Raw genomic sequence first — 22,154 nt, forward strand, 5'->3', positions numbered from 1 at the left:
TCCACCGCAAAAGTTACATTTTTTTAACCTGCTTGAGGCAAATTCCTGGACCGTAATATTATGGAGGGGAGATCTGTAGGCGCATGGCATATCACAGAGATTCCCATAGCAATAAATGGACTTCCAGTTGCCTCGTCTCCGTACACATATGTAAGTAGAAACGAGGCTTATAACTGCATGTTCCATGCAAACAAATCAACATCCCCGCCAGCTGATGAGCCATGGAGAAGATATGAAAATAAAGACACATGTAAAAATATAAGCATAACTCTGGCTGCCTAGTGTGTACTAGAACCACTGCTCTTTGACTAAATGTTCACAGCTGTCTGAAGCAGTCTTGCTGTCTTGAGAATGGGGGGATGATTGCACATTTCACAAAGTGTCTGTAGTTCTGCCGTGAGCTCACATTTACAGCCTTGTCATAACTGTCTATTAATACACAGGCTCCAACGACACAAGCTCTCATACTGTGCTCAACATTCTATAGATCATATAAGATTTATTTGGATGCTGTATTAATGTCAGAATTCCTTATATTTTTGAAGGATCTTCTTAAAATGGCAATTATGGATAAAATTATTTTGACTCAAACTCAACAAACAATTAAAAACAAAACTTAAACTTCATGTTAAACTTAGTATGGGAGAGAAAATACTGAGTGGACATTTCAAAATACCCACTTTGAAACAACAGGTATAGGTGTCAGACAATGACTGTAAAGATGGACAACACATCTCCACTTCCTCAACTGTACAAAAGTGAAGCCAAATTATCCAGGATATGGTCGTTGCCATTATGTGCTGGTGATGTATTTTGGAGCTGGAGTCTGTGTGGTAGAAGTGTCCACACAACGGTTTTCCCATTGTCTGAGCCAATTGTGAGCAGTACCATTGATCCAGTGTGCACACAGCTGTCAGTCATGATGTTAAACCCTCTTTTTATAGCATCGAATAGCTACTTATAGCCAAATTTATCAGAAAAATGATCACTTAACCATACATTAGCGTTACAAGAACTACCTAAAACATCAGAAAACATGGAAGGCGCAGGGTTTATGATCTATACTGCAGCCAGCCACCAGGGGGTGATTGAGATGTTTTGGCTTCATTTTTGTGAAGCTGTCATGTCGTCCATCTTTATTATACGGCCTATGGTTTCAGACAAGACAGACTGAAATCAGACTACCTTGTTCCTCTTACCCTCTTTATTTCAAAGCCTGCCTTTATGAGAAATTTTTGTAAGTCACTAAAGTAGATGCCTGAACAGAACAAGGAAGCAAGGCTCTCAGAGAAAATTGATGCTATTAAGTTAATTAAACAGCTTGAGACTGACAAGACTTTTTGATGGTATTTTACATAAAATGTATGCTTTGAACTGAGTATCTGATAATGTGCAGGCATACTGAACAATGGTTTAAAAGCAAAAACACCAGGGTACTGTCTTTCCTTCCCTCATGAGATTACTGAAATGCTCCAATATTATGTCATTAGGCTAAAATAATGATATCAACAGCGGGATCTGTAGGGTTTCTGTTTGCAGCATCTCTAAGAGGGTCAAATCTGCCTTCAGTCCCACAGTGCTGCGAGTGGATTCATACTGGAAAGTGATTTCCACTGATTGTTGACAACTGCTGAACTGTTTTCTAGTAACTGTTTGAGTCTCTTTACTTTTCTGACCTTTCTAGCAGTTACCCAGCCCCTGTTTTTCTCAGCCAACATGAACATTTACCTCTAGTGCTCTTTCAGTGAACATTTAATGAAAACAGCTCTCATACTGTGCTTGAACTCTGCTAGTTCTTATTGTATGTATTAGTCTCTGCTAAGGCCGAGTGCAACAACAAAGACTTAAGATCATGACATGGTGTGGCCTGTCATGTCGCCTCAGGTAGAGTTTCACTCAGGGATGTAGTGAGATCGTTTTTCTCTGTGGTTTTCACACAGAGAGCGTCCCTACAGGATCTCTGTTCTACATCCAGCACTTTGACTGCCTTGAAGAGCTGTGAAACTGTGGGACACTTTGAAGTTTCAAACAGCTACACTCTTTATCTTGTGCTTTAAAAACTGATAGAGTAGGAGGCCATGGCCTCATTCTTACATCCAGTGGAAAGGCTTCGGACAAAACTACTATATGTCGACAAAAAAGCAACATCTTTTTCTATGTCAAGAATAAGGTGTCTGTCTTACAAAAAAACAACCAAAAAACACTTCCTTGGCTGTGCTATGCAACAGTGACTTCCAAAGTCCCCTTGAGCAGAGGCATAAATAACAATGAGTCCTAGAAATGAAAATGACCACATGAGCAAACCCTTTAACAGATGCCATCAGTAGCGTGAGCAGCGGTGCATACAGTACCCTACCTCTTGCTGTCCTTCAGGAGTTCGCCCCCTTTCCACCAGGAGATTGTGGCCCGGGGGGAGGCGTGGGGGCGACACTCCAAGACCACCTCGCCCCCCCTCTGGATCACTGTGGTCTTCTTCACGGGCCGCCGGGTGAAGTCCGGTGGGGAGGCTGAGGAACAGACCCGTGTTAAGGCCATTTGTCTCGCTTTGTGGAGGGGCAGCAGCCGTGCATCAGCAAAAATGTCAAGTGCATCACCAGCAATTACGGAAATTATATTTTACCACCAGACTGGCTTATTGTATGAAAGAATTATGGAAATGAAAGTGCAAGGCCATGGCTCAGTGAGGAGCTAGTTCAGCCTCTTATTATTTATTTATTAACTTTTTCAGGTCGGAAGCCCTTTCATTCCACTGACAACACAATGTACATACAGTGTAGTTCTACCTTGCCTCTGGTCCAATTCATTGTAAATAATACAGAGGAAATAAACTGCTCACCGACAACCTTGAGCTCAGCGCTAGCATAAACAGCTCCATGTTCATTCTCTGCCACACACTGATACATCCCAGAGTCCAACAGACTGATCCTGGATATAGTCAGTCTACCAGATTCCACATGGATCCTCTCCTGCAAACCAGACCAGCTGATTAATGTTTGACAAATAACTTTCACTGATATGTTAAAGGCTCTTTATATGAGATTTTAATATAGCAGCAGTGAAGTATTAGCTATGTTAAGATATAGTGACTGAGAGAAATCTGAGCTTTTCTTTTCTTTTTTTGGTAGTCGGGAAGGCCATGCATAAATGTTGGTGCACCTTCTTAGCTCAGTTATCTCCATATTTGCTTGTGACATCAGAGGTGAGAGCCATGTGCAGGCAATCCCAGCCTACAACCTGAATGTCGAATAACGTGCTTTAAAAGTTTCCAGTTCAGCATCAGCTAAGTCTTTGTAACACATTTCTAAATTACTCTGAGACCTTTGCAGTATTGTTTGAGAGAACAGTGCATTTAGTGTTTTTTATGTAAATTCACAGTGAGGTTCCAACATCTCCCGATAAATATCAAATCTCAATGTGGTGTCTTACCTCTGCTGTCAGGAGCTGACCATTCCTCAACCATTTGTATGTAGGCCTAGGCTTACCGATGGCTTTACATTCCCACTGCAGATTTGCATCAATTGCCATGTGAGCATCTTTCAGCGTTTGGACCCAGTGCAGATGTTCAACATCTGTGAAAAATACCACTGAATATGAATATTCATTGACAGAAATGTCAAAGATATTTGCAAATTTATTTAGTTTTACAAATATCTGTATAATACAACAGCAAATCTGGGCCACTCTTGGTAAAAGAAAATACTGAGCCAGGAGAGAGGGGTAATGTTTCAAAAAACTCGAAGAATTTCAAAGATTAAAGTTGTAAATTTATGAGAAAAAACTTGGAAATTCTCTGAGATTAAAGTGGTAAATTTCTGAGGCAAAATTCACAAATTTACTGCCAGTAGTCAGGTGACATAGTATATGACATAGTATATGACAAAGTCTACACAAGGAGAAAGTTGTGGTGGATGAATGGGTTGAGCACACGACTTTCACCTAGGAGACAGGGGTTTGTGTCATGTGACACAATGGTGGCTTATAATTATTTTAAGACTTTTTATTTTCAGTTTTGAGGGCATATGAACACAACAACCTGACTTTCAGGCAATATTTTCCCCCTAAATTTACTTTTATTTCAGTGTCCAAGTTTTTTTCCCATGTATATTTACGACTTTAGGGCGGCACGGTGGTGTGGTGGTTAGCACTGTCGCCTCATGGCAAGAGGGTTGCCGGTTCGATCTCGGGTGTGGGAGCCCTTCTGTGCGGAGTTTGCATGTCCTCCCCGTGTCAGCGTGGGTTCTCTCTGGGCACTCCGGCTTCCTCCCACAGTCCAAAGACATGCAGATTGGGGACTAGGTTAATTGATAACTCTAAATTGTCCATAGGTGTGAATGGTTGTTTGTCTCTATGTGTCAGCCCTGCGATAGTCTTTCGACCTGTCCAGGGTGTACCCTGCCTCTCGCCCGATGTCAGCTGGGATAGGCTCCAGCCCCCCCCCGCGACCCTCAAGAGGATGAAGCAGATAGAAGATGAATGAATGAATTTACGACTTTAATCTTGGAAATTAAGTCACGACTGATGAGTTGAATGATAAATTCCTACACCACTTTTTAATGACAATACACAAAGTGGAGCCAAAAGATTGTAGAGTAGCTTTTATAAACTTGGGACATGGGTGTTTGCTCTTAATGTGAAGTAAATTTCTGTCTCATCTTGACTGCTGTAGTGATTTCTGGTCAGATTTACATACATGAAAGGCCATGGCAAATTTGCACTACTTGTTTCATTCAATTTGTGCCTGCAATCAGCATCTAATTAGCTCCTGATTTACTGGGGCAGAAGCTCATCACGCAGTCAGTGCCTGGGACTGACCTGCAGGCACATTGAACAGTAGGCACAGTTCATGGATTGCAGATAACCAAGTTCAGAGCAAAAAATGAAAATGTATTCTGCTGAAAATACTAAAATGATGAAAATTCCAAATTCAGTGTATTCAATGAATTTAGACTGCAGTTCAACTCAACTAATATTCATTAAATTACAATATATACTGATCTGCCAGCCTCTTTGCATTATTAAAGCAACGGGGGTCAATAAACCAAAAGACAAAAAAAATATAATCCATAGAAAATACAGTTTACACAAGACCTGCAATCAGAGGTGAGAAAGCTAAGACAGAGGATAGAGGAAGGCAGAGGGGAAGAGAGAGGAGATGATATCTGAGTTCTCCCTGCAACATTGATTTACTGTGAATGTAGTCAAATTCTAACAGTAGATGTCTTATCAATAAAAAGGATTTTACACTCCAGTGATCATCAAGCTCATATTTAATGAGTACAAAACCATAAAACTTTCCCCCTCTTTGTTTCATCTTCTCAAATATGTTAATATATTGTTCATTTACTCACTGTTCATTTTTTACTACTGCCCTGTTTTTCTTTCTATCTATTTTAGTTAGCACTATATAGCTTTTATTAATTGACTGTTTTTGGCCCACTAGTTAATTGCAGCTTCCTACACATTTCTTTGGTGTGCTCACTTTTTTGTCTCCTTTGAGTTTCTTTTTCCCACTATGACCTCATTTTTCAATACAGCTACATAATTTACTTCAGTTTATTACCCTTCAGAAATAAAGAATTTCACATGAAAAACCTGAATGCACAGTCAACTATAAGTAACTCTGCTCTTTGCATGATCTGATCATGAATGCATTGACAAGATATAAAGAGTGCCAATGTGTGAGCTGTGAATTTGTAAATAAAGGCACATGACACAAAGTGCTGTCAACCATTATGAGTGAGTGTGTTATGTGCTGATACAACTCGTTCTCATTCCCAGATCATCAAATACAGAGGCTTTGTCAGTGTCTCAAAGCAACACAAAGGGCACCCTTAAGTGTCTCTATGTGATGCAGAGCTGAAACACATTGTGACGTGGTTAACGTCGTAAAACTGTTGCAGTTAGGTTTAGGCAGCAGTGTAATGGTAGGTAATGAGGTGGGCACACTACTAGGTAGATGGGTAAGTTACCAAGGAGTACTCCTATATATTTGGCTAGCTTATTGGCTGATTGGTGGGTATACTGTAAGCAAGCAGAAAAAGAGGTGGGTATACCCTGTCCACCTGTGTATACCTTCACTTCAGCACTGGGTTTAGGCAACAAAACCGCTTAGTTAGGTTTACAAAAATACGTCACATTTGGGGACAAAATAAGTATGTTTGTTATCAAATGTAAAATTAGTTAACATTACGTTGTGACAACAGCAGTTGGTTTGGTTTCACACAGGATACAGGTATGCCAGTTATGTAAGTTACATCACAATACCTTAAAATAACACTGACTTTTGGTTTCGTGTGAGACATGAACTGTGATTTCCTGGTTGACAGTCCTGTATTTGTTTGACCCATCCTCACCACCTCCCCTCCCTCCCACCCTACCTGGACTTTCTGGTTTAACCTATGTCAGTTGCTCTCAGCGTTTACACTGGAGATAGTTGAAACCCTGGTGCATCTCATACACATACTAAAGGGTGCCTTTAGCGTTGATATCACACGCCAAGGGGTGTGACAAGGCCCAGGTTGAGGATGACAACTGTCCTGGCTGGTAACAATCAAGGCCAACCAAACTGGCACCTCCTACCTCTTCTAAAAAAAAAAGTGCTGTCTCCACCATGATGTCTGAATATACTGTTTTTCTACCAAAGTAGGAAAAACTAGAAGTTTTCAGTCAAGTCAGAATCAGCTTTAGCACTCCTGCTACATTTTTGTATTTATTCTTATCATTTATCAGGAAATACCTGACAGGATTACATTAAAAAAAACAGCTGAGGAGACTGCTAATGAGGTACAGATAGATTTAAGGAAATTCTGACTGATATAGGATTTTATAGTTTATGAGAAGAACATCAAGGGGAAGCGCAATGCTCTTCATTGTACCTGTAGACCAGCTATGGATATTTGATTGCAGTATGCATGCTGAAGTACTGATGATGATATTACAAACTAGTCCTGCACTTTGTTTTGTTTCCGTCTTATATGTAAGTACATGTATATGTACATGTATGTAATATTACTAACTGTTACTATGTAATATAATTTTCACTTTCTTTTGATTAACATAATCACATGAAATTATTGTCGTTATTTTTTTCCTACAGACCCGGGGAAGAGTTGCTGTTGTCCCGGTAACAGCTAAGGGGTTCCAAATAAATACACAAAAATCAATCTTGGTATAATTATGGACTCAGAGCAAACTTTAAAAGGCACATCAAATCAATAATCAAGTCTGCATACTATCATAGTAAGACTGGAAGGATTCATGTCTATGCACAATCAAGCTTTAACAGTCTCTTCTCAGACCTCCTGAAACAAACTCTGAGGCAACCTGAGCTCATTCATTCAGAATGCTGCTGCTGAGTGCCAACAAAAACAAACCAAACTCAACACATCGCACCAGTGCTCAGATGCCTGCACTGGCTTCCAGTGTGTCATAAAATAGAGTCTAAATCACAGCAGCCTGTCTATAAATCTCTCAATCGTTAAGGACCTCAACACATCTCTGTCTTTTACCAAATGAGCCGCCTCGTCTTCTCCATTCTTTGAGCAGAGTCCAAATTAAACATGGAGAAGCAGCATTTAGTTACTTTGCACCACAGAACTGGAACTAACTTCCAGAAGTTATAGGATATGGCCCAACTTTTAATACCACCCTTAACTCCAGGCTCTTTCATGTTCTGCGCTGCCTTTGACTGAACCTTGGGCCCTAATTACCACCTTGCACTCTAATTCATTTCTGGGTTTTTTTTTTTTGTTTTTTTTTTTTACATTTTTAATTTCTTTAAAAGGGTTTCAATCTTTTGAATTGCTGTGTTAAAGTTCTTTTATGGCTTATCTCCGTCTGAATAGATTATGCAAAGTAGATTGAATTACATTTGTGTATGAAATGTGCCAAACAAATGAACTCGCCTTGGTGTGCATTACTACCGCTTTGTGTCGACAGCCACTTATGCCTTCATGTAAGGCACTGCTGATGTCAGACTGGGTGGCTTAGAATTAAATCAGCAGATGTGCAAGTTCTACATTAAACCAAAAATGTACAGACTGGCATCCATCTCTTCCAGTTCCTCATCAACACACACAGCAGACAGGAACAGTACAGAATCTCACTCATCTCTCTGCCTATGGAAGACAGTTGTGAACACTCACTGATGTAGACGGTGACTAATTTCAAAGCCTGCAGTTTGACAGCCAGTTTCTTTTGATTCTATGGAGGTGGTAGACCTATCCTGACATATGAGTAATCTCATTTTCTACCTCAAGCCACTGGTTAAAAGAAATGTCCGGTATGCCCGCAGAGATCTTCATTGTCACGATCACAGGAAAATGCAGACATTGGGCCTCTGGAGGAAAGCGATACGCAACAACTTCTGTTTTATTTTTATTTTTTTTTTGTATCCAGGGTTTGGTCTTATTTTACTAGGAGCCACTGCTTTCTGAGATTTGTGTGTCCACCCCAGTGTATATGGTGACTACTGCCCGGGCAGCAGGTTTTATTTGAGGAACATCAAGAAATGTATGACTATTGTATAACTGAATCTAGACTGTTTTTAGACTAATTATAATGATTGGGTTGTTAATTTTTTGGGCTAAAGAGAAACTATTCTATTCTGTAAGAGTCTTGATCCTAGCTAAGACTAACTATATAGACCCTTGGGTGATATTGTGTATGTTCAGCTTTGGAACACGTTTCTACAGATTGCATAGATCTGTTTGATGAGATGGATGAATGGCTGCAGAACTGTTTCAGTTTGCCAAGGACATTGCTTTTAGAAACCATTGTCTTTTCATTTTTATTTACTGTGTCTCCCCTAAAGTACTGTATTCAAGTACAAATTTGAAGTACTTACTTGAGTATTTTGACCTCAAGCAACTTTCTACTTATACTGCACTACAATTTCGAGGAATATAGTGTACCTCATACTCCACTACAGTGATTTGATTTTACTTGAGTAACTTAACAAATTAAGATTTTTTGCACACAAATCACAAGAAAGTAAGTGCAGCTGAAAAGATAAGTCAATTGAAAATGAATTGGCAACAATTTTGATAATCATTTTAGATATATCTTAATTTTTCATGTTAAGATAATCTATGTCTATGCTTGTGAGGATTTGGGGGGCCTTTGTGAATCATATTAAAGGGCAGGTTGTCCTGCAAGTGCATTTATGCAGGTATTTGTCCTGATTAAGTACCTCGCATTCGCCTTGATCATCGGCAACTATTAAACGCTGTGTTTCTCTCTTTGTTTATTGTTGGTCTTCCTGTACTCTGCTGGATCTTTTGTTGCAGTAGCAGTGGGTACTGCAAACTCAGCTCTTAGCATGTACAATTTACTATCATTATTATCATATGCTTAATATACTCTGGCCTTTTTGAGGTGGACGTTCTGTTCTTACTGTTTTTCTCTCTTTCTCTCTTCATGTGTGTGTTTGGCATATTGGAAAAACTCAATGTCTAAAATATTTGAAAATAAGTCATTTTTCATGAAAAAAAAACAGTTGTTGGTTCCAGCCTCTCTTGCTGACTTACTGCTTTCTTAAAAATTATTTTGACTAATTTATTTATTTATTTTCGCATTATGAAGAATTTTCAATTCAGGACTCCTAAAAGTAACAGATTATTTTTACTGTCTGGTATTAGTCCTCCACCAATGCTGCTGACACGACATTTACAGCATCACAAACACTGTGTGATTGCTGCATTTTTTATTTTCCTGTAACATCAGTACTGACATTCTTGAAATTCACATTTACCTTTTTTAAGTTTATTTAACAGTATATCAGTTTCATTATACTCCATAACTTCTTCTTACAGCTTTTGTTTGGTGGCATCTCTCCAATTCTTGAGCATGTGCCAAAGTGTTTGCACATGACACAACATCTGACCTCATATATAATGTTGAGGGGGAATTACAAATGCTAATAGGTTAGTCAGTATCAAGTGGGATTCATCATTCAGCACACAAAGGGAAGAGCAGACATGTTAAAGAACAACTGATGCATCTGGAGTTGGCTTCTCTTATTTTTCTCTTTAAAAAATTTCAGGTATAATTCAAGGCATACCATGCAGGACTGTAGGTTACTGTTTGTAATCGCTTGCCAGTGAAAGAGAAAGTGAAAGCCAACCCCAGATTGACTGTCCTTTGGTGTTTCGCCTCACTATATTTGGGATTTATCAGCGCTGTATCTCTTGGATGACTGCTGCTTACAGTCTGGAACCTGGTTGCTACTGTTTTTTTATAAAACCCCAACCTCACCTGAGCACTGTGGGGATACACACCCATAAACATCCCTTACACGGAAAATAAGAAGAAAACACAGGCAGAGGAAGGCGTCTCTGCAGAAAACTACACCATCACACACTTCTATTGGGCCATAGGTGATGATTGAGAGAGTTTACTTTTTCGATACATTTTTAGTGAAGTCCTGCAGAGTATATCTTTAAGAGCATGTTGCTGCATGAAGCCCACTGAGCATAAATTAACTCCAGATTATCCTGGCATTCTAATTTCATACTTAAAAAAATAACTACATTAGATAATAATAAAGCCCTTCAGATGATTTTCTAACAAATATAAATAGTAGTATATTAGTGGATATCAACTAATACCGTTTAGCAGAAAAAGTTTAGCAGTCATCTCCATGAAACAGGAAGCAAAAATATACAAGGCTCTTACTGTGGAATACAAGTTGCCCTCTGGCAACATTTCGTCCTCTGCTGTTTTCGGCTACACACTCATACACGCCGGCATCCTCCGGGCGAAAATATGGAATTTCCAGAACCCCACTGGAGAGGTTGATTTTAATCTTGCCAGGGAGTGGGTTTCCATCAGCTCTTCTCCATGAGATGGAAGGCACAGGGCTGCAGAGGTCACACACAAAAGGTCATGCTGGCCACATGCTCCTGCTCACACTGACCAGAAGGAGTGCGGCCGTGTTTGTCTGTCTCTTTGTTATAATAGAGTAAGCCAGGCCGCATCATAAATTTGACAACGCAATGCGAGGGGCAGAGCTGTATCGTGCTAATGTTTCTGACACTTACTTTCCTAAGGCAAAGCATTCCAGCTTCACTGATGATCCTTTAGAGACTTGAAGGGTGTCGGGAAACTGAACCTCAATCTTTGGCTCATATTCACCCATCACTGCTGCATGAGGGATAAAAGCAAATCACATCAGTCTAAACACAAAACATGGACATGCAGTTTCCTGTAATTCATATTGGATGTTAGAGCCGTGGCGCGGATGACACTGGCAGAGAGCGAGTGTGCGTGTTGATGCCGTATACAACAGTGTTTGGCTTAGCGGATGGATGAGTTTGGATTACATATCTGCCTCAGCTCAAATCTGAAGTGGTACACATAAACGGTCCTGATGGGGTTTAGTATGTGTGGCAAGCTCCTTGCTGTGTGTGTGCCTGCATGCATATTTGCTGGCTACATTTCTGGTTATGTAAATGTGTGCCTTCATGCAGACAAAGAGGGTTTCTCGAATACATAACCCTGTATAGTTCAGAGGCTTTGGGATGGTGCAAAAAAAAAAACCTCGCTCGTAAGCAAAAGCAAAAACAGTGTCACGCTCAAGACAAGCGATTTATCTCCCATGCTCGCCCTCCCTCCGACAGCGCGTGTCAGTTCAGTGCGCAAGATAACCAGGAGGCAGCAGAGGCGAACTGAGGATGCTTACCGTCCCTCCTCACCACCACAGGGGTTGGGGAGCTGAACACGGTGGCATTGGTCATCATGTTTCTCACTGCGCACGTGTAGTTCCCCGCGTCTGAGGCTTCAACTTTGGCTATGTACAAGTTGCCCGTCTTCTGAGAGATAAAACGACGGGCGTCCTGTTTCAGGAAACTTCGCTGTCCGTTGAAAACCCATGAATATTTGATCTCTGAAAAGAGAAAGGTAATAAAATCATATGCACCTTCCGGTCACATTTCCAAAATAACAGCAACCCCTGCAGTAAATATATGGGGACAGATATTATTACAAAGAAATGATGTGACATTGTATTTCTCTGCCGAAAATACAGATATAAGATGACTTCAAAGGATAAGGCTGGTGATATTTCATATTTTTCTTTTTGTCAACAAATCCCATGAAAATACCAACACCATTAATAAACTGACTGCATAAAGTATTTTCTGTGTAGCTAAAGCCTGCCTATTTCAAGGCCCAGATAAATGGCAGTTAAAGGGTCCCAAGCTTCTTTAGCTATGGTCTGAATATTATGAGTTAAATAAAAGAAGGTTGCCCCTAAAACAGGAAGATAATGTGACTATAGTAGAAGTTGTAGACCGTATGTCAAACTCCAAGCTTGCGCAGGTGCCCTCTGTCTCTCACATCTGAGCAGCAAAACGAGTAAACATCATTGTGAGCTTGTTAGTCATTGTCATAAGGACACACCCACTGAGCCGAAGAATGAGTTGAGAGCCGCTGCCTAGTGACACTCAGCGAGCTAACCCAGTAGCACAAAGCGCACCCACTGAGCTGACAAACTGCCACTGAGTAAAACTGAAATAGCAAAAATTTCTTTCATGACGGCCATTTTTCTTGTGTTTATATCAATGTGGAATGTGTTTTTATATGTCCAAAAAAGCTAAGAGAGCTCATGCAACGTAGCCAACTTGCCACTTGGCTGCTCACCGCTTACTCTACATTTCTCCCAGTTGATGAGATAAGTTGGAGTTGTGCACATCTTCAGCTGGGGCAAGGTGCTGACTCTGGGGGTTAAGAAACCATAGAGGCACAAGAGGCTTTTCCCACAAAGCAAGCCATTAACTCAAGTGCACATGGTCTCTTGACACTCGTCATTTTGGGGTCCTCAGTTTTAGGTGCAGGAAGTGGAGAAAAATTCTCCTCCTTCTAACTGTGCTATCACTATCCATGCTAACATCCATGCTGTCGCGACCCTTGTTAATGATGAAACTGACTATCTGGTTGCCACAGTAACGTTGGTAGATTACATCTGACTATTAACCACGTTTCCATCCTCCCCACAAAACAGGAAGTAACAATGTCTGGAGAAGGGCTTTTAACAGAGTATGTTGGCAGAAAGTGTTCTGGCTTGGTTGAGTCACTAAAGAAATGGGTGAGGCTTAGTAAGTTTGGTAGGATTTGACATTGTAGAGAGAAACATTTTTGCTAAGTGACATCTGAACCCACACTTCACCTCTATGCTATTGCTCTGCTAACTACTACAACTCAGAAGCTGGCAAGTATATAAAATGCAGGGTTAGCTGGCCCCAGATCGCATTTGATGCATTTATGCATTCACTCCTGAGGTCAGGATGAGTCATCAAAAATATTTTTATATATAATAGAATACATAAATCAGCCCCAGCGTTGTACTGGGTGGCATGTACCTTTATTACATTTAACCTTGGCACTGTAGTTTTGTGGGCACTGTAGTAGATGTGAGTCAATGCACTGTTCTGCTACAGTAGACAGTCCCAAGCCCACAAAATGTGTGTTAGTCTGAAATAAATGTACAAGAAATCCGCGACTGTCTTTGTTTGAGTCTTGTTTGAAAAGAAAACAAAAAAACAGTGCCCAGCTGTTTTCTGAAAACCATTTCATTTTAAAAAGCTGAGCTTTGTAGTTTTCAAAGACTAGGAATGGACTGACTTGGGACTGAGAGCCACAGGCTGAGTTAGGAAGTCGGAAACTATTGAGAGATGGACAAAGGTTGAGTTCAGACAGACTGTGTGAAATAACGCAGCCCCCTCATTCTTTTGAATTGGCCCGCTGTGTTGCTCAGCAGGGGTGTTGACACAGAGGGCTCCAGCAAAAGGATGCAAGGTCGCCCTGTAAAGAAGTAGAACCTGGCTCAGTGTCCTTGTGCAATCAAATAGGCGCAAGCGTACATTCACAGTGGATTACTTTGGGATGTGAGCAATATAATTCTATTAATAACCTCAACATTGTTGCAATTAATAATAAAACGATTGTCACATGATAGCTTTCCAGAGTTAGAGACTGTCTTGTAGCATTCTTAAAAGCATTGCTGTGTTTTGGCATCTTATCAGCCTTTAAACTCATGGATCTGTCACTTAAACCTGCTTTGCTGGATTGTATTTCATTGTCTCACTGGCTAATACAGCATGTCCCAACCAAACCAGCCCCTTGCATTTTTCAAACACAGGGCGTTTGTCAGACTGCATCTCCAGGCTGAGTCAGTGATGCCCCCAGTGGGGGGCTGGGGAGGCCATGGCCACCCTGAAAGAATTGCTGGACCCTCTACTACCCCCCTTTGTGAAAATAATTTTTTTGAGCAAGCACAAAGGCAGTGGGATCTTCTGAAACTAGGCAACCTAGGGCATCCATTTGCATCAGCCAAGGCATGCTAACTTATCGGGAAGGGGGCTAAATAACACCCCAAAATTAAGCTCAAATTTTGAGAGGAAAAAAGTGGTGTGGCCATTTTCAAACGGCCAAAGAAAGCTGTATACCTGTCTTTTTAAGGAAAAGGACAACCAGCTTATTTGAAGAACAATGAATTGCCTAACACATATAAATATAACACATTAAAACAGGATTGTTATGGAACACACAATTTGTTCTCATGCACATGAGATAATTAGTAATATGACCTGTATAGTGAAAAGCAAATTATATCAGTACACTAGTTCTTAACTCCATATTAACATAGTTTTCAGCTCGTCTATATATCACAACAGCATAACTGAATTCCTGTAATTCAGTGATGGCTTTTGGTTTTGTGGTGCCACCCAAAAATATTCAGTGACCCTCATATGACTACCCCTAAGAAAAAATTCTGGAGGCACCACTGTTGACAGTATATGTTTTGTACTTATCACATAATCTGCCAACAATAAAAAAAAACACATAGGATAACTCCTGCCTTATCTTTTGAATAAGAACCAGGGCTGGTATCAGAGTAAAATCAAGCAAAAATGGAATTTGCAACAGATGTTGGCAGGTCATAAGGTCACATGTGTTATTATTAGTTCCTGTGTGCTTGTCTGTATTACAGGAAATATCTATTTTAGTCCAGCGCCGACTTTTGTCATATACATTGACAAGGAGGATTCATGTCAAAATAAAGAATGAAAAGGAATGATAAGAATGTCAGCGTAGCGGTGTAAAACACAGACACAGCAGGAGAGAGACGCAGCAGAGATGTCTGCAGGGACTGCAGACTGAACTTGACGATTAGTGCAGCCCTCCTGTATCAGACACATGACATTCTGCAGGCAGCCCTTTTGACTGGGCAGACGGTAAAAAGTCCCACTCGCTTCCTTGAGGGAAAACAGTGAATTAAAATCATTACAGGGGAAAGTCAGGGCAGAAACTGACAGACCTTTCATGATTAGGGCCTATCAGAGAGTGGGTCTGTTTAAGAGCTGCAGTCTCACAGCAACAGAGGACTTGCAGGCACATAATCTCATGTCCTCTGACAGAGTTTAACTCTCAGCACGGCTCCTTTTAGACCACTTACCTATTGATTGCTCAAAGAAGCTTCAGATGATTCCTCTTTTACCGAGGTGCATCACCGTACTCCTCTTGTGGCGCATCAACAAGCATTAAAGAACCTCTGACATAATTTAAACCTTGTGGCAACAAAAAAAAGACCGTTTTTCAATTTTGAAACACCTCAAGCTAGCATTATCGTGTAGAGCAAATCCTATCAAATGTGTGACTATGCTGTGTTTAAGAGGAAAAATAAAGAGATGGAGGCTTTTAAAGGGGGAGGGAGGGAAGGCTGGAAGGCAAATTGCTAAAGTGTGGAATCCCACGTGGCCGTAGGATTCAGCTGGCAGCAAAGAGCGGAGAAAGGCTGGGACGCTGGCGTGAAATTGTGCTGGTGGGCACCGAATGGCTGCAGGAGTGCAGACCACTTTGAGGGTCTGCTAATCAGCAGCACACAGACACACGAGCCGACTCGCAGCTGTGCCACGGGATAAACGCTCCCCCGGCCACAGCAGCCACCAGCAGACTTTATTACCCACAGATAACCTGCCCACATCAAGAAAAAAAAGACAGTTGGGGAAGTGGAGCACTGGAGACTTTATAGATGACAGCATGGTCACAGATCATATGGGCGAGAAAAGTGAGCTCAAGGTTAAGAAGTGTGAAGCTATGAACTATGTGAAGGCATGGGCCTGGGCAGGTAGAGCAGTGGCTGATCATAAAAAGTTCCCCGTCTGACAGATAAGGAGAAAGGAGTGGAAAATAGTGTGTCAGAGTTGGAAAAGAAAGAACACCAAAAAAGAGAAGGTGGGGAAGGTATAAAAACAAAAAGAGACACAGCAGTGTTACCGGGAGATAATAAGCCGCACAGTGAGGAACAATAAAGACTGCTGAGGCAAGCAGGAGTGTGAGACTACAGCAGACAATGCAGAAGAGTTAGGACAGAGTGCTGTACCTCCGTAATGGGGTGGAGGGCCGCAGAGCAGAACCACAGCTTGACCCTCTCTCACTGACACCGTGTTCCTCGACTTCCTGCTGAAGTTCTGCAGAACTGTTGAATATAAAATTGAAAAAAAAAAACTTTTCAGTGTTTGACAGCTGAAATAACTTTACATAAAGGTGACATCCAGTGAAGGGCATTTAATTTAGCAGAATATTTCCTTGTCTGCCCACATTGCTTACAAGTCAAACCCGAGAGTCCCCTGTTAATATCACAGCACACACAGGAGATCTGGTGGAGGGTGCACTAAAGCACCCCTCACCAATGGAGCTTGAGAGATTACTTTCACCTTTAATTAAATGCTGCTGTGCAGTGTGAGAGAATAAACAGCAGGAAGACATATCAATCCCAAAGTCTAAGAAATACCAACCAGGTCCCAGGAGAGGCCAAGCAAATATCAGCGGTGGTCAATCAGTACTTGACTGATAAAAAAATCTGTGCCACCGACTAGTAAGAAGAGGTAACCGTCGTTCCAGACATAGCAATTCAATCTGAGATGCTGTACTTGGATACGAAGTAACACCAGAAATAATACATTCACGGCCAATCACATCAAATACTTCCACTGTGTAGCGCTCTCCCCGGCATGACACAGTGACAGTTTAGGAATCATGTGGGGATTTTTCCTCAGAGGAAGCTTACTGCTGTCTGGAACATCATCTTTCAAATATGACCACAGTAGCCCAAACACACTGCCAAGAGCTGGTGAGGACTTTTTTTAGTGGACTTCACTTCTGGGGACAAGTCATCAAGATATCAAAGCACAACAGTCAAGGAAATAACCTCAGTGTGCTCCAGGAAAACTAGTTTGCTGGTGCGACACTGTGTTACGAAAATGGAGCTGTCAGTCTGTTGCCAGCTGCTAACATCTGCAAACAAGACTATACACATCTAACCCAACTAGCAGCAACGTGCGATTAATGTTTAACATGATAGCATGATAATACTACTATTTTTGGAAATTAAAGAAAGACTTCACCCACAAAATGATCATGTGTATATCAGTTTCTCACCCCATGTTACGTTGAATTCCTCAAATATATTTTATATATATTTTATATATATTTATACACAAATATTTTTTCACTACCCTTTCATTTATTTGATACATTTAAATACTAGTTAAACTGCAGATTGAGACTAATAATAAACACAAAGAACAAATCAACTGATGGATAAACATAAGAGAAAAAAAGAAGAAAAGCAGAAGAAGAAAAAATGCCCCACATTTATCAGTCTCAACATTAAAGTGATAAACACATTAATGCATCAGTCGTTTTATTTGATCTGAAATGGACCATTCTGCATAATGAGTACTTTTACTTTCTGTTTCTCTTGTACTTTTACCTGAGTGAATGGTCAGAGTATTTCTTCCACCCCTGCGTCAAATTAGTCCATTAGCACGATGCTAACACATAATGGAAATTCCTATTAACATGCCACCCAAAATTAGCATTGTGATTGCGATATTACCTTAAATGATCCATTTTTATTTCATAAGTTCTACTAAATATGTGCTCATACGTACTTAAAGGCGAACATTTCCTAATAGCAGCTGACTTCTATCCTTGTATCCAATTGTTATTGTTAAGGATGCGGATGCTAGATAGGCTCTTTGTTTGAGCCTACTTGGTACAGTTATCTCATGTAAGAGAATGTCGCCACCTGCTGGCCAGTTATTGCACTACAGATATTTTTTATGTTTTTTTGATATAGTTTTGCTTTTGTTAAATGTGGTCCCTCTTTACTTCAATTCATCAAGGATTTCTCATTTTTTTGGATTCTACATTCACCAGAGGCATGTGAGACAACAGTAACATTTTCTTCACAAACTAAACGCAACACAAAGTGAATAAATGATATACAAATGATCATTTTGGAGGTTGAAGTATGCCTTTAAAAGGGCATTATCACTTTAATATCCACTATACTGTCAACATTCTGAAAGAAAAAAACCCTGACATAGTTAGGGTATCCTGTCATTAAATATTTAGCACGTGGAAAATGCTCCTGTCAGAGATGCTAGATAAAACGTCAGGGGAGTGAATGCACCAAATTTCATGAATAGTCACATCAACATCTGTCCAGATATTTCCCTCTGGACCAAAGTGGTGGACTGACAGACTGACCACTCCAAAATCCATATCTGCTAGCGCAGTTATAGAAGTACTCTGTCTTCATTATATGAATTAGAGTTGCAATGATCAATTATTTTATCAGTGGATGAATATTTTCTTTAAAAAAAATCTGAAAATGTTTAAATAATCAATTAATCAAAAGGTAACTGTTTAAGCATAAACGGTAAATATTTTCTGGGTCCACTGGTTTTTGCTAGTCTTCTATTGCTTTATACTTAATATTGTTGGTTTCTGGATCTGATGGTCTGTTAACTAATCATTAAAATCATCATTAGTCGCAGCCCTATTCTAAGTAATTTGTATTCAGTTTAGTCATGCATAATATCACAGCAAATCAAAGGGAAAAAAGCATGATTTCATGTCAGTAACAGTGTGTGCAGTACATACAAAAAGCCAGCATGAAACTACTCTACTACTCTACTCACATGCAAATTGGACTTTTGCCTCCCTGCTGACAATGGTGCCAAATGTGTTGGTGGTGATGCACTGATACACTCCTCCATGATTGATGACATGAGGGTTATTAATCAACAGGTTCCCCTCCACAAGGCTGTAGTTTGGATCTGACTCTGTGTTGATTTCAGCCCCGTCTATTTTCCACCTGTAGATGAATTACAAAAATAAAAATCATCACCATCATCAAACACAACACTTCACACTTTAATTTCCCATGTCTGCAAATACTGAGGGTTTCCATCTTCCATTGAAATCCATTCCATTTTCCATTTGAAAAAAAAAAACAAAAAAAAAAAAACAACCAAACAAAAAAAACTACAGGAAACATCCCACGAGGACACACATGGTTAAAAATGTAATTACCCTCCTACTTCTGAAGCATGACTGCACTGAAATGCAAATGTAGCCAATACAGTAGCACAGCCTGCTATCATAAACAGCTCAGTGAGCACATTCGCTGATGCAACACACTGTAGTCTCGCCTTATAGACAGTCAAAGGGCAGTGAAAACACTTACCTATAATGCGGAGGTGGGTTTCCCTTTGCTTTGCAATTAATAAACACCTGCTTATCATCAGTGCTCAGAGGAAAAATGCTGTCACTCGGCTCCTGGGTGAAGACAGGACCATGGCGCGTATTCTCTGTGTGGGAAAAACACATTAGCTGTACAATGGTGCTGAGCAAGTGACACTGAATTAATGCAGAAATAAATCACTCGGTGCTCAGAAAACTGTATGTAAACCCTACACCCATATAATTAGCTGCCAACATGCCTCTTTGAGTGGATTCTGCATTTAATAAACCCTCTTGTGCACATGTCAGAAGGCAGATAATACACTACGATGAGAGAGCAATTAACCAAAGATAACCCAGGCTGGCATATTCCATGCAGCGTTTTACTCAAGAGTCATGAAGTTGTCTTTTATTTTTCTGTCCTCATCCATAGTCAGCAGGATGCTTACATGCACAGGTGTCATTTTATTAGTGTAAATACCAGCAACCTGATAACATAGTGTTAACAGGTTTCATTTTATTTTCAACTTACAGTCAAAATAGAAGTGCAGCATTCACAGGAAAAGGAAAAGGAAAAAAGAAAAAAAAATGTTGCACTGATCAACAACAGTGGGGATTGCCCAGGGCAAATAAAATCCCACATCTGGCTTGTAAATCTGGCAACCCACCTGCCTGGTGGGGCAAGTGGTAAAAAAAAAAAAACCCAAAAAAAAAAACACATTGTTTTTTTTTTTCTGAGGCTGATGATGGAAGTAGCTAAGGAATGAGTCACCTTGCTTCCCTTGCATCTGTGTTGATAGTTGCACATGCACAATACTGATCAGGCACTCACAAGAAAATGGCTGCAGATAAAAACAAACTTTATGAGCTGAAGCGCAAGGGACCATCTCAACCATCCCTGAAACAGGAGTTTAGCTGGGAGGTGTTAGAAGATGATTACAAAACTCTATGTATTGCAGTTTGCTGTGATTTTAAAAGCAATGCAGATAACACAGTGTGTTTTTAATGAAATTTTACTTTTAATTTTGTTGTTTGACAACTGCAAATAAATAAAACAATTTGTATAGTGGCAGGTAAAATTGACTTTGGGTTAAGGCTGCCAATGACTTGATCGTTCTCGTTCCCACTGATTATTATTGCTACACTGGTCTACACTACACAATCCTTCCTTCCTGGCTTCTCATTTATAGCTGCAGACTGAGGTGGCAACTGTCATTAGCAGATTTTATCCAGGCCCCCAACAAGTGTGCTGGGCTTAAAAGCCAATAGTGCCCAACTAGTGGAATTACAACTCCAGAGTCTGTCACATGTTGTCAATGGGCTCTAAACGACTTTTTTCCCCATAGATTTACATTGTGAAAAAGATGTCTGTAAATCAGTTAAAAAAAAAAAAAAAAAATCACAACCTCTGCGAAATGACTGGTTGTACTGTCAGGATTTGATCCACTGGGTTTGATAACATTTGGAGAATTAAGAGGCGCTGCACAATCAAATCTTTTTATCCCCATTTAAATAGCAGGGCCCTAAACCTGAAGACTCCGGCTTGGCTGGCAAACGTCTCTAGTGCACTTGCTCTGTTGGCCAAATCATGCATAAGCAGCATGGATCATCTGGGTAATTTTATACCAAAGAAATAAAGCTTTTTTGGCTTCTTGTGCCACTGAGCAACTTTCATAGGAATGAATGGGGTCCCACCTCCAATGCTGTATCTAGGTCTAATGATTTTATTAGCTAGTTATTTAACATCAATTTTGCTAACACTCCCTCCTTGGCCTTGGAGGTAATGCTGGGTTAGGCTACTACTGTAGTTATAATGCGTTCCATTTGTAGTGGGAATTTAGAATTTCCAAGTTCCAAGTCAGAAATTTCAACTGGAATGCTCCCTGAGGTCAGATTTCTAACTCGAAAAGTCAGAGGAACATCACTATTTTATCTGTGGACATGTTGCTATGGTGTTATATGCAGCGTAATGTGTTGTTTTCAACTGGTACTGCTAACAATGGCTAGTTTGGCTAGAACTGGTATTGCTAATACCATTTAGGTTTTCCAACGTGTGGTACTGGAACACGGGCAACTCAGGTGTGATGTCATTCCCAGCTCCTACTCTGACTTCTAAAGTGAAAGGAACGCAGCATTAGTAAACTAGTTAGCCAGACATGCTAATGGTTGCAGCTTAGGTTGGAGCAAATAATCACACTGTTTAATCCATTCCTTACACTTCTGCTCTTGTGTTTTTAGTTTTGGAGAGAGACTAATGAAAAACTGCCACCCAGACTCTTTCTGAACATTGCTTTTAACCACAGCCTCCCTACACTTCTTCCCAAAATGGCTTTTTGGGGAAGCAGCTTAGCAAAGGCTCTATCACCTGTGGTGCTAAGTATTATCTAAAAGTGTTTCACTGAGCGCTAGATCTGCCACTCTTTATTTAAACCCATGCTCAGTATGTATGATATGCAATAATATTTTAATACAGTGCAAAAGCAGTTTGCAGGATGTACAAATAGAAGCTTCTGATATGCCACTTTATTATTGCTTTTTTATCTTCCTTTATTAGTATTACCATCTATCTGTGTGGCAGGTGTACGTGTGTGTGTGTGTGTGTGTGTGTGTGTGTGTGTGTC

General features: G+C 40.3%; 1 protein-coding gene across 1 annotated transcript in view; it reads right to left on the bottom strand.

The window, feature by feature from the left end:
* Positions 1-22,154, bottom strand: part of LOC125886750 (contactin-4) — an 88,631-nt gene that overhangs the window by 59,791 nt on the left and 6,686 nt on the right. Inside the window, exons 3-11 of the mRNA XM_049573058.1 lie at positions 19,538-19,661; positions 18,990-19,165; positions 16,382-16,477; positions 11,681-11,884; positions 11,040-11,142; positions 10,675-10,859; positions 3,427-3,569; positions 2,837-2,966; positions 2,357-2,507 (exon numbers count right to left, since the gene is read on the bottom strand). Coding sequence (XP_049429015.1) covers positions 2,357-2,507; positions 2,837-2,966; positions 3,427-3,569; positions 10,675-10,859; positions 11,040-11,142; positions 11,681-11,884; positions 16,382-16,477; positions 18,990-19,165; positions 19,538-19,661 — 1,312 coding nt within the window. The remainder of the gene's footprint in view (positions 1-2,356; positions 2,508-2,836; positions 2,967-3,426; positions 3,570-10,674; positions 10,860-11,039; positions 11,143-11,680; positions 11,885-16,381; positions 16,478-18,989; positions 19,166-19,537; positions 19,662-22,154) is intronic.

This window comes from Epinephelus fuscoguttatus, linkage group LG1 (assembly GCF_011397635.1).
Source record: "Epinephelus fuscoguttatus linkage group LG1, E.fuscoguttatus.final_Chr_v1".
Taxonomy (NCBI): domain Eukaryota; kingdom Metazoa; phylum Chordata; class Actinopteri; order Perciformes; family Serranidae; genus Epinephelus; species Epinephelus fuscoguttatus.